Source organism: Cebus imitator, unplaced genomic scaffold (genome assembly GCF_001604975.1).
Source record: "Cebus imitator isolate Cc_AM_T3 unplaced genomic scaffold, Cebus_imitator-1.0 Scaffold127, whole genome shotgun sequence".
Classification (NCBI taxonomy): domain Eukaryota; kingdom Metazoa; phylum Chordata; class Mammalia; order Primates; family Cebidae; genus Cebus; species Cebus imitator.
Window position 1 is genome coordinate 4,144,925 of NW_016107442.1, and position 11,944 is coordinate 4,156,868.

An 11,944-nucleotide genomic window follows, 5' to 3' on the forward strand; every position below is an offset into this window, starting at 1 on the left:
CAGGTAATGTGCCAATGTCATAACAAGGTTCCAGGGTGGCACATCTCACACACATACATGAAAACCCAATCATCATGCTCAGGAGCTATGAAAGGATCACATTAGATAACTTTTGCATGGCATGAAGATAGGAAACCTGGGAAAAGTTCATCCCAGCTAGCAGCATGGGAAAATGAGTTGATAGAGTTGTGTACCTATTAGTCAGGGTTCTCCAGAGAAACAGAGCCAACAGGCTGTGTGTGTGTGTGTGTGTGTGTGTGTGTGTGTGTGTGTGTGTAGCGACAGAGAGAAAGTAGGGGGTATTTTAAGGAATTGTCTCACATGATTCAGGAGGCCAGCAATTCCAGAACCTTCAGGGTAAGTGGGCAGGCTGGAGAGCCAGTGACAGTTGCAGTTTGACTCCCAAAACAGTCTGCTGGCAGACTTCCCTGTACCTCAGGGGAGCTAGGCCTTTTTTCTATCAGGGCCTTCAACTGATTGGATGAGGGAATTACTATCCTATTATAGCTGGTAATCTGTTTTAATCAAAATACACGAATTTAGATGTTAATCTCATCAAAAATAACTTTGAAAAAACATCTAGAAGTGTTTGACCAAATAACTCGGTGCTGTGGTCCAGGCAAGGTGACACATAAAATTAACCATTCTGGTGGCACTTACGAAAACCGAACACAAAACACCTGGATTTCTCCAACAGGTGATTAGAGAACCCACACCCTGAGTACTCACATGCCTCTAAGCCCTCCTTGTAATTCTTTTTTTTTTTTGAGACGGAGTCTTGTTCTGTCGCCCAGGCTGGAGTGCAGTGGTCAGATCTTGGCTCACTGCAACGTCTGCCTCCCAGGTGCCTCAGTATCCCGAATAGCTGGGAGTACAGGCACGTGCCAACATGCCCGGCTAATTTTTGTATTTTTAGTAGAGGCTGGGTTTTCACCATGTTGGTCAGGCTGGTCTCAAACTCCTGATCTCATGATCCGCCCACCTCAGCATTCCAAAGTGCTGGGATTGCAGGCATGAGCCACTGTGCCTGGCCCTCCTGGTAATTTCACGCCCTTGCCCAGCCTACTTACTGATGCATCCTGGAATGCCCTTCTCCAACCTTGCTTCCTTCACCACTGGAAAAAGTCTACTCATCTTTCAAAGCTCAGATCAAATGTTCATGCTGTGACAGTCTCTTTAACCACATCCCATCCCCAAGATTTAATTCCCTCCTCAGTCCCTTATGGCTGTTCTGTTATTTGCCATGATTTTCAATGGCAAAAACAGCAATTACTTTTGCACCAACCTAATAATGTTATGACATTTATCACATTGCATTGCAATTGCTTGTGGATCAAGCAACAGATTAGCAAAGGTGAAAAGTATAGACTCTGGCTCCAGACTTCCTAGGTTAAATTCCTGACCTCAGCAAGTTACCCAACCTCTCCATGCCTTAGTTTCTTCATTTGCAAATGAGGCTAAAATAGTACCTACTCTCCGAGTTTGTCTTAAGGAACTAATGAGTTAATAAATGAATTAGAACAGTGTCTAGCACATAGTCATCACTCAGCAAATGGCAGTTATTTTCATTCTTAGTGTTAACTGTGGCTAAGTCCTGGGTCATGTGGAAAGATAGGTGTTTCTGGAGGGCAGGAACAGGAGCAGTATCATATTTCTCTTAGAATTCTTCCCCATTCACCAGCCCAATATTGTGTGGAATAGACCAGGGGTTTGAAGACACTTACAGGAGCATGTAGTCTCTTATATTTGTCAAGTGCCCTGCAGGGTGCAGAAGCTGGCAATATCATCACCCACTTAAACCTCACAACAGCCTTGCGAAGTTGGTACCGTGCTTAGTTTACAAATGCAGAAACTGAGCGTAGACATTAAGTGAATTGTCCAATGTTACACACAGCTGGCAAGTGGCAGTCTCTAGCTGCAACGTGAACTCCAAGGTCATGTGAGAGGAATCCAAGGACGCTGGGGATTCTGGGCAAGTTTTTCTTTTCCAGCCCCAGCAACGGCCTTGGTCCTTCACATCCTTCTTACTGCTGAGAACGTGGCCATGACAGCGTGGGAAGGCTGCAAAAACACGAGGCCTCCATTCACACACAGAACTGACTTCAGACGGGGCGTGAGCAGGGGAAGGCTATTAATACAAGATATCCTCAGCTGTGACCGTGGCCTCTTCCATTTTGGTCTTAATCTCAGGGAGGGGAATTTGACTGATCGCCACCACAACCAAGTTTGCGGCGTGGGCCGAAGCGCTGGCCACGCAGATCCAAAATGACTCCTCGTACTGTTCTTCCACCACCACAAACTGGAAGAGCCGCTCCTGAAAGTTGGCGAGGCGTTCTGTCAGGTCGTGAAATTTCACCGCAGCCACGAAGCTGGCGATGGCTAACGCCACGACTCCACCTGAAACCCAAAAAGGTCACCCTCATTCATGGCTCCTTTTGGCAACTGTGATATCTCTATGAGAGGTGGCAAGTATCACAAACTTGCTTTGGGTTAAAAAAATTTTGAGGACGACATAAATTTTAATTTGCTTTTAAAAGTAGGAGATAACCCACACAATACGAAGGAGAAAGGCAGGATTGTGCAGGGAAAGAGAGAATATGCTTTATATCAGATCAACTTTGAATTTCCACTCCTCCAGATTTTCTTTTCTATTTTGAGACAGATTCTTGCTCTGTTGCTCAGGCTGGAGTGCAGTGGTGCAATCTTGGCTCACTGCAACCTCCACCTCCTGGGTTCAAGCAATTCTCCTGTCTCAGACTCCCAAGTAGTTGGGACTACAGGTGCCTGTCAGCACACTCTACTAATTTTTGTATTTTTAGTAGAGGCAGGGGTTTCATCATGTTGCCCAAGCTGGTCTCGAACTCCTGACCTCAAGTGATCCAGTCGCTTCGGCCTCTTACTTTGATTTTAAATTTGATTCCTTTCCCCTCACTTGAGTATTTTTCCATGTTGTTAAATCTTCTGTTACAGCACAACTTTATTGTTTGTTTTTATTTTTGTTTTTGAGACAGGGTCTTGCTGTGTCGCCCAGGCTGAAGTGCAGTGGCATGATATGGCTCACTGCACCTTCTACTTCCTGGGTTCAGGTGATCCTCCTGCCTCAGCCTCTTGAGTAGCTGGGACCATGGATGCATGCCACCATGCCTGGCTAATTTTTTGATTTGTTTGTTTGTGGAGATGAGGTCTCATTATGTTGCCCAGGCTGGTCTTGAACTCCTGGGCTCAAGCAATCCTTCTGCCTCGGCATCCCAAAGCACTGGGATTACAGGCATGAGCCACCATGCCAGGCCTACAGCATGACCTTAAATGAGTTTATAATATTTTATGCATTACACATTATAATTTATGTAAGTATTTTTTATGTAAGTCTCTACTAAGTTATAAGATAAGGTCACACTATAATTTATGTAAGCATGGCCTTATTTCTGGATGTCTAGATTACTACTCATTTTTTATTATAAAGTGCTACAGCAAATACCATTTTATGTACATCTTTGTTCTCTTGTTCAGTATTTCCTTAGCATAAATCCCTACATGGAATTGTTTAGTCAAAGGATATTCACCTTTTTATGCCCTTCGATGCTACAGAGTTTTTTCTTTTAAGCTCAGTGGCAAGAAATAAAGTTTTGTCAAAAGACATAAAGTTTTGTCTGTTTTTATTTTTATTTTTTTTTTGAGACAAGGTTTCTCTCTGTTGGCCGAGGCCGGAGTGCAGTGGCATGATCATGGTTCACTGGAGCCTGGACATGCCAGACTCAAGCAATCCTCCCACCTCAGCCTCCCTAAGTGTTGGGATTACAGCTCCCAAGTAGCTGAGACTACAGGTGCCTGACACCATGCACAACCAATTTTTTTTATTATTTATTTTTGTAGAAATGAGATCTTGCTATGTTGCTCAGGCTATTTTGCCTGTTGCTAATCCTCTCATCAGTAGAGTTTGAGAGTGCTGTCTCTCTGATGAAAGAAATTGACAGAGATAAGCATTGATTTAATAAGCAGGGTTGGGCACTTTTTACATGCCAGCCACTGCGAGGATTCATGCAGATAAGGAAGACACCTGTAGTCTAGATGAGAGTGAACCACGTATATAAACAATCCTACAGGGTGGCTACCACCTGCAAACAAAGGCGAACACATACTAGCTGATTTCTTGAAACGCATTATAATACATAATAAAGTAACATTAGCTGTTTTTATGTTTTATGATATCCTTGTATAAGGTAATCATAGTGGGGGATTATTGTCCTAATGCTACCTTGAATATTTGACCTGAGTTTTCTGAGACAGCCCTTATTTCACAAGATTCTTTTTATTTTAGATGTTGTGTTAAGTGCATAATTAAATGTGAATTAATTTCTGTGCATCCACATATTCCCAAATCAACATGCATGCACACACATGCAAATCTTTTAGCTTTTGGCTTGGAAAATAGGTCATGATGGTCACAAATGAGAACATGGATCTATGGAAAAATAAAGAGCTTAGGCTGGGAGCAGTGGCTCACGCCTGTAATCCCAGCACTTTGGGAGGCCGAGGTGGGTGGATCACAAGGTCAGGAGTTTGAGACCAGCCTGGCCAATATGGTCAAACCCCATTTCTACTAAAGATACAAAAAATTAACCTGGGCATGGTGGTACGGGCCTGTAGTCCCAGCTGCTCTAGAAGCTGAGGCAGGAGAATCACTTGAACCTGGGAGGTGGAGGTTGCAGTTAGCTGAGATCATGCCATTGCATTCCAGCCTGGGCGACAGGGAGAGACTCATCTCAGAAAAAGAAAAAAAAAAAAAAAGCTTAGAATCAGTTATGCCTAGGTTGGAATACCACCTCTGCTACTCATTGCTGTGCATGCCACTATTTAACTGCTCTGAGTCTCAGGTTCTTCATCTGTAAACGTGGGTCTAATAATACCTCCTATAGGGATGTGATGAGATTTAAATGAAGTAATGCATGCAAAATCCCCAGGTCCATGCCTAGTCGTTGTGGTTGCTCACTAAGTTGCATCTAGTTTAAGGGCATGGTGTAGTGAAGGTGCTGGGGAGGTGAGAGGAGGGAGAGTTGAGCCAGCGAGCCCTGTCTGCCTTAATATGCCCAGGTGTGTGTGTGGGGAGAACACCAAAGACCTTGGCCGCTAGATGGCACGCATTTCCCCTTCTCAACCCAGAGCCTGAATGGAGGAGCCTTTCACAAATGGCCTCTTGATCACACTACCCTTCTCTTCTGTCTGTGGAGTTCCTCCCAGCCTCAGCTGCAGCACCAGCTCCATCTCTTTCCGCGTCCCAGGGCCCCCTCCTCTCCCTACTTCCAGCCTTCTGTCTTCTGTCTTCTTCTCTCACCCCATCTCTCTAAGTTCTCAGCCATTCACATACTCTAATAAGATGGTTCTTTATTTTGACAGACTCTGCAACTGAAAGAGGAAATTCATTAGCACTTTGGGAGGCCAAGGCAGGCGGATCCCTTGAGCTCAGGAGTTTGAGACTAGCCTGGGCAACATGGTGAAACCCTGTCTCTATAAAACATACAAAAAGTTAGCTGGGCATGGTGGCACATGCCTGTATTCCCAGCTACTTGGGGGACCTGAGGTGGGAGGATTACTTAAGCCCAGGAGGTCAAAGCTGCAGGAAACTGAGATTACACCACTGCACTCCAGTCTTGGAGACAAAGTGAGACCCAGTCTCAAAAAAGCAAACTAATAAAATGCCACGTGTGTTCCTATGCAACAAAGATGCATGTTCTTGACATGTACCCCAAAAAAAAAAACCAAAAAAAAAAAAAAAAAAAAAAAAAAAAAAAAAACAGAAAAAGAAAAAAAGAGGACATTCATTCTATGCCTGTCAACAAGGTCTTAGACCCAGAAAGTCAAAGTTTCAGTGGGGAATTTTAACTCCTTCCCACCTTCTGCCCAAACACCTGGAGCCCAGCCCTGTGATGATGTGGACACAATTTTCTCTCCTTGAGGGACTCCTTACCTGCCAGGACATTCCATAGGCAGATGCCCCCGGGACCGTTGACTGCCCGGTATGGGACCTGGATCATGTTGAGAATGGCAAAGCCTGTGCTGACCAGAGCCAGGGCCAAGGCCAGGAAGAGGAGCAGTAGAATCACCACATGAAGTCCTGCGTTCAGCTCCTTCACCAGGTGTGGGAAGACTGGGGAGACAAGACACAGCCGCTATTTCAATGTCAGAGCTAGACTCACTTTCATTAAGCCCAAGCTTGCTTACCACGAAGGCTTTGATAGACAGGAGAGAGGGCAAGACAGCAAGCATGGGGTTTTCAAACAGGAGGAGACTTCCTGAGATGAACTCATGGCCCCCAGATTCATGCTTGTCAGTTGACCAACAAGCCTCTCTTCCTTGGAGTGGACACAAAATCAAAATATGCCCTGGGGCTGTCAATGTAAGCTGCACTGAGCTTGAAGCTCTGGGATCTGATGTGAACTGATGCACACAGGCCCCAGTGACTCAGCAAGGTAGACCCTGGATTACTCCCATGTATGAAGAACACATAATTCTCACATTGCACAATATTTTATTAAAATATTAATTTGCCTTATGAATATGGCAAAATAAGTTTGTGAATCTTAGTTTATGTTTGCTTTCTCTTTGTCCTCAGTGCCAGCTGTGAAGATGAAATGGTATAACGTAATAGAATAGCTCAAATGTTGCCTGAGAAAGTCAGTTCTCAAAAATTGCAGCTGTGGTTATTGCTGTTCTTATTTTGACTGTCTTCAAGCCTCAATTCCTTCATCAGTACAATGGGGATAGTAATTCCTGCACGTGGATTGAGATAATCAACATTCACTAAGTGTACTCATGGGCCAAACATTTTACATCTGTCATCTTGTTCAATGCCCATGACAAAGACGTGCAGTAGATTTTATTAACTCTCTTTACTTACAGGCTTCGAGACATTAAATTGCTTGTGTTTGGGCAAGGCAACTCTAAACTCTATATAAGATCATAGTTCAATAAGAACATATGAGAACTATGAGAACAAATGTGAACTTGAAAGAGCCAGTCCTTCAAGATAGATCCTGAGTGGTTAACAGGGTCTAAATTTAAAATAGAACCAAGTGGTCGTTTACTGACTAGGGGGTCACACACATCCTCTGAGTTCCTTGAAAACCCACACCTTTTTTTTAAATTGCATTTTAGGTTTTGGGGTACATGTGAAGAACACGCAAGATTGTTGCATAGGTACACACATGGCAGTGTGATTTGCTGCCTTCCTCCCCTTCACCTATATCTGGCATTTCTCCCCATGCTATCTCTCCCCACCTCCCCACCCTCCCGTCCCTACCCCATTTCTCCCCAACAGACCCCAGTGTGTAGTGCTCCCCTCCCTGTGTCCATGTGTTCTCATTGTTCAACACCCACCTATGAGTGAGAACATGCAGTGCTTAATTTTCTGTTCTTCTGTCAGTTTGCTGAGAATGATGGTTTCCAGGTTCATCCATGTCCCTACAAAGGACACGAACTCATCATTTTTGATGGCTGCATACCATTCCATGGTGTATATGTACCACATTTTCCCTATCCAGTCTATCATCGATGGGCATTTGGAAAACCCACACCTTTTTAATCTTTGGGATCTGCCTCAGCCAATCAGGGCTCAGTTGTAATGACCAATCAGGGCTTAGCTATATCAGCTAATCAGGGTTCAGCTGTATGGACCAATCAGAGCTAAGTGAATTTGAATCCTTTATTTGCATAAACAGACCTGTTTGGGAACCTGGGTGGGAACCTTTGCTATAAAACCTGAACCTTCCCTTTCTTCTCTGGAATGCACCTTCCTTTTACGTCAGAGGCTGTGTTTCCTTGGTTTGCAAACTGTTAACTGGAATAAAGTCTTTCCTCCAAATTCCTTTTCTGAGAACTTTGGTTCACAACTGTATGGTATAAACGGTTTCAGGTCATGATCTTTAGTAGTTATAAATGAAGAATTGAACATTATGAAAGCCTCAGAACTTCTGAGCGTACTCATTCCTCTGCGACTGCTCCAAGGTTCCTGCTGAATACCTTTCCACTCACACGTTCTCAGGCACTCCACGTTTACATTGTGAGGTCTGATCTTTCTTTCCAGTTCTGAATTTCCATTTATTTTTATCTCTCTATGGTTATCTAATCGGCATTGGAAACTTTACCCTGGAAGGTGAGCTCTTTTCCAGTGAGTTTGTCTTTATAAAGCGTCTTTCTTCTCTGTGCTCTATTCCATCTTAACGTCACCTAGATTTCTTTTTTTCTCTTTTAAAACCCTCAGCCCCTTTTGTTTTAGACACAGTAGCTTGTTCCTGATTTTTATGTATTTTTATTTTTTGAGAGAGAATTTCGTTCCGTCACCCAGGCTGGAGTGCAGTGGCACCATCTCGGCTTGCTGCAACCTCCATCTCATTGATTTAAGCGATTCTCATGCCTCAGCCTTTTGAAAAGCTGGGATTACAGGCACCCGCCACCATGCCTGGCTAATTTTTACATTTTTAGCAGAGGCGGGGTTTCACCATGTTGGCCAGGCTGGTCTTGAACCTCAAGTGATCCGCCTGCCTCAGCCTCCCAAAGTGCTGGGATTACAGGCACGAGCTATCACACCTGGCCACTTGTGCCTGATTTTTAAATTGTTTCATTATCCCCTTTCTTGACCAGGCAATCCTTAGGACACATGACTAACACAGTAATGCTCACCAAACTCTTAAAATAGAAAAGAGTCACCTATGTGAATGGCAAAGATCAAAATGTTTGCTAACACACTGTGTTGACAACGGTGTAAGGAAGAGGCACTCTCATATCTCGTAGAAATATTAATTGATGTAACCTTGTTAGAGGGCAATTTGGCAACATCTATTAAAGCAAATTCACTTCTAGGAATTTGTTTTCCAGAAGCACTTCCACATGTGCTCAAAGGCTGGATCAAACATTAGATATTCATTACAATAGCAAAAGATTGAAGAAAAAACAATATGTGAATAGATTGATGTAATTAATTAAGGTACCCATAATGTACATGATGTACACAATTCATCTTTTTAAAAGAAAGAATCATATCCACATAATGATTAATCCCATATCCAGATTTGATTTAAAAAAATTGAGCAATAACCATATTAAGATGATGGGGGAGAGGGAATTTTGGGCATTTGGAGTGGTGTGGATAGGGTGGTAAAGAGTGCCCAGGCCTTGGCCTTCATAGTAGGAAGAGCATTAATTATATTAAAAAAATTCTTATTGGCAAAGGGCAAATCTCACTCAACCCCCACATTCATGTGCCATAACTCAAGGCTCAGGACCTCATAGTTCATTGAGATTTTATTATTTATTTTATTTTATTTTTGAGACAGAGTTTTACTTTTGTCACCCAGGCTGGAGTGAGATGGTGTGATCTCTGCTCACTGCAACCTCCGCCTCCTGGGTTCAAACTATTCTGCCTCAGCCTCCCGAGTAGCTGAGATTATAGGCGCATGCCATTGCACCCCACCAATTTTTATATTTTTAGTAGAGATGGGGTTTTACCATGTTGGCCAAGCTAGTCTCAAACTCCTGACCTCAGGTGATCCACCCAACTCGGCCTCCCAAAGTGTTGGGATTATAGGCGCGAGCCACCGCTCCTGGCCTTATTATTTTTTAATATATGTCATTATTTAGAAATTTGTAGCTCATGGACACCCTCTGTCACTCTTACAAATGAGGAAACTGAGGCTCGGAGAAGTGAAATAGCTTAGCCATGCTCCCACAACAAGAAAATGTCAGCTTTACTACCCTATTACAGGTCTAGAGTAGAAAAATCAGAAAGCATAGATAAGTAGAGGTTTAACATTCTAAACACAGAGTCTCTTGAATTCTGGAGGTCTTATTTTGCACTTGAATAAATACAGTTGTTTTGTTCGTATTAGTGCTAACTCACTTGAATACCAGAATTCATTAATTGTTCTATCAGCACCTAAGACTATTAGGTAATTTGTTTCCTTCTAATCCGAGAGAGGTCTGGCAGTCTTTTTTGACCCAGCAGGGCAAATAAGAAAAGCAGGACATCTGAGGTCAAACCCAGGTCCTGGCCACTAGTGGAATACCTGTGGGGTAGGAAGTAGAGAGCAACTAGAGAACTGAAGGCTGCAAAGCAATCTATTACATTAGGTGCTTTTAAAGAAATTAGTTTATGTATTGATTTCTCTGATCTCTAATTTCCTCATCAGTAAAATGAACATGATAAAATCTCTTCTCTAGTATAGTAAAAATGGAAGGAAATGAACTACAAGGCAGTGGCTTGGGATACTGTGTTCTGCGCCTAGTACATATTTACCTGCCTCTCCTTCATCAGATGGTAAGATTTTCTTTCTTTTTTTGGAGACAGATTTTTCACTCTTTTTGACTAGGTTGGAGAGCCAAGGTGCAATCTCAGCTCACTGCAACCTCTGCCTCCTGGGTTCAAGTGATGCTCTTGCCTCAGCCTCAGGAGTAGCTGTGATTACAGGCACCTGCCACCACCCCCCGCTAAATTTTGTATTTTTAGTAGAGACGTGGTTTCACGATGTTGGCCAGGCTGGTCTCGAACTCCTGACCTCAGGTGATCCACCCACCTTGGCCCCCCAAAGTGTTGGGATTACAGGCATGAGCCACTGTACCCAGCCGTTTGGTAAGCTTTTCTAGGGCAGGCACTGGTCTGTTTTGTTCATCTCTGTTTTCCTAAGAGCCTGGTCTATAAATACTCCACAGTACAACTGAATGTGTGGATGCTGCTAAAGTAATGTGTGTCTCTTTCTCTAGCCACCCAAACAGCCATGCTGATTTTTCTTTCATAGGGTCTAGGTATAAAAAACGGACCTTAATCTTTGTGATGAATAGCTCTTTGATTTTCTCCATGATTGGCGTGGGAAGTGATTTTTTGGGGAGGCCTCTGTGATTAAAAAAAAAAAAAAAAGAGGCTGTTTGGGAAGGAGACCCAGTAAAACCTCCCACTCCACAGTTTACAAAGCACTTGCACTCATGTCCCCATCTACACTGATTTGCAACTGCGGGGATTTTTTTTTTTTTTTCTACAGTTCAGTAGTGAATGGCAGAAAGAGACTCCAGGGGAAACAGGCCCCAGGTTGTGGTAGGCTCTGATATACCCCATAGCTGCCTCGAGGTAACATTGCGGTAGAATTAAAAGCTGCACACCTAAAAGAGACTAGACTGGCACTAGAGAACTTTGTAACATCAGCGTCCCTGAGCTGTCTCAGTGTGAAAAGCCAGCCCAGCACGGGAAGAGCCTGGCCCCAAACCTGGCCCCAGGCTCTTCGTGAATGCTCTGAAAGATAATCATATCCAAGGTACTGTGGATGGATGTTTCTAGGCCCTCCTCTGGGACAACCCCAGGGCAGCAGGAAACAAAACCTTCTCAAATACGCTCCTACCCAGGGACAAGAATAAAATGACCTTTATGCTTCTCGCAGGGTTCTGACGAGTTCCAGACCAGACCATGTTAGATGAACCCAGGGAAATGTTTCCCATGGTGTCCTTCTAAGAAGGAAGGAGGAGGAAGGCAAGAAGTATTTACTGAATTTCTCCAAGACTCAAATAAAACACGCATTTGTTTACAGCTTCCTACTCTGTGAGCTGGGAATGGCAGCGGTCTGGTCATTAGGTTAATGCTGGCATGTGACAGCTGTTTCATCTTCTCACCCTGAGGAAGGAGACCCACGCATCTAGGATCACCTCCCTCTTGACTCTCACACTGCATTTCTTTTATTTATTTATTTTATTTTTAATTGCATTTTAGGTTTTGGGGTATATGTGAAGAACATGAAAGATTGTTGCATAGGTACACACATGGCAGTGTGATTTGCTGCCTTCCTCTCCATCACCTATATCTGGCATTTCTCCCCATGCTATCTCTCCCCAACTCCCCACCCCCTGCTGTCCTTCCCCTATTTCCCCCCAACTGACCCCAGTGCATGATGCTCCCCTCCCTGTGTCC

The 11,944-nt window shown here is 43.7% G+C and overlaps 1 protein-coding gene and 1 pseudogene across 1 annotated transcript in view; both read right to left on the reverse strand.

The window, feature by feature from the left end:
• On the reverse strand, positions 1–97 carry LOC119473008 (annotated as a pseudogene).
• A 2,016-nt stretch (positions 98–2,113) lies between these two features.
• The window catches only part of CLRN2 (clarin 2), a 15,544-nt gene continuing 5,713 nt past the window's right edge, over positions 2,114–11,944 (reverse strand). The window contains exons 2-3 of the mRNA XM_017540605.2: positions 5,966–6,145; positions 2,114–2,397 (exon numbers count right to left, since the gene is read on the reverse strand). Coding sequence (XP_017396094.1) covers positions 2,132–2,397; positions 5,966–6,145 — 446 coding nt within the window. The 3' untranslated portion in view covers positions 2,114–2,131. The remainder of the gene's footprint in view (positions 2,398–5,965; positions 6,146–11,944) is intronic.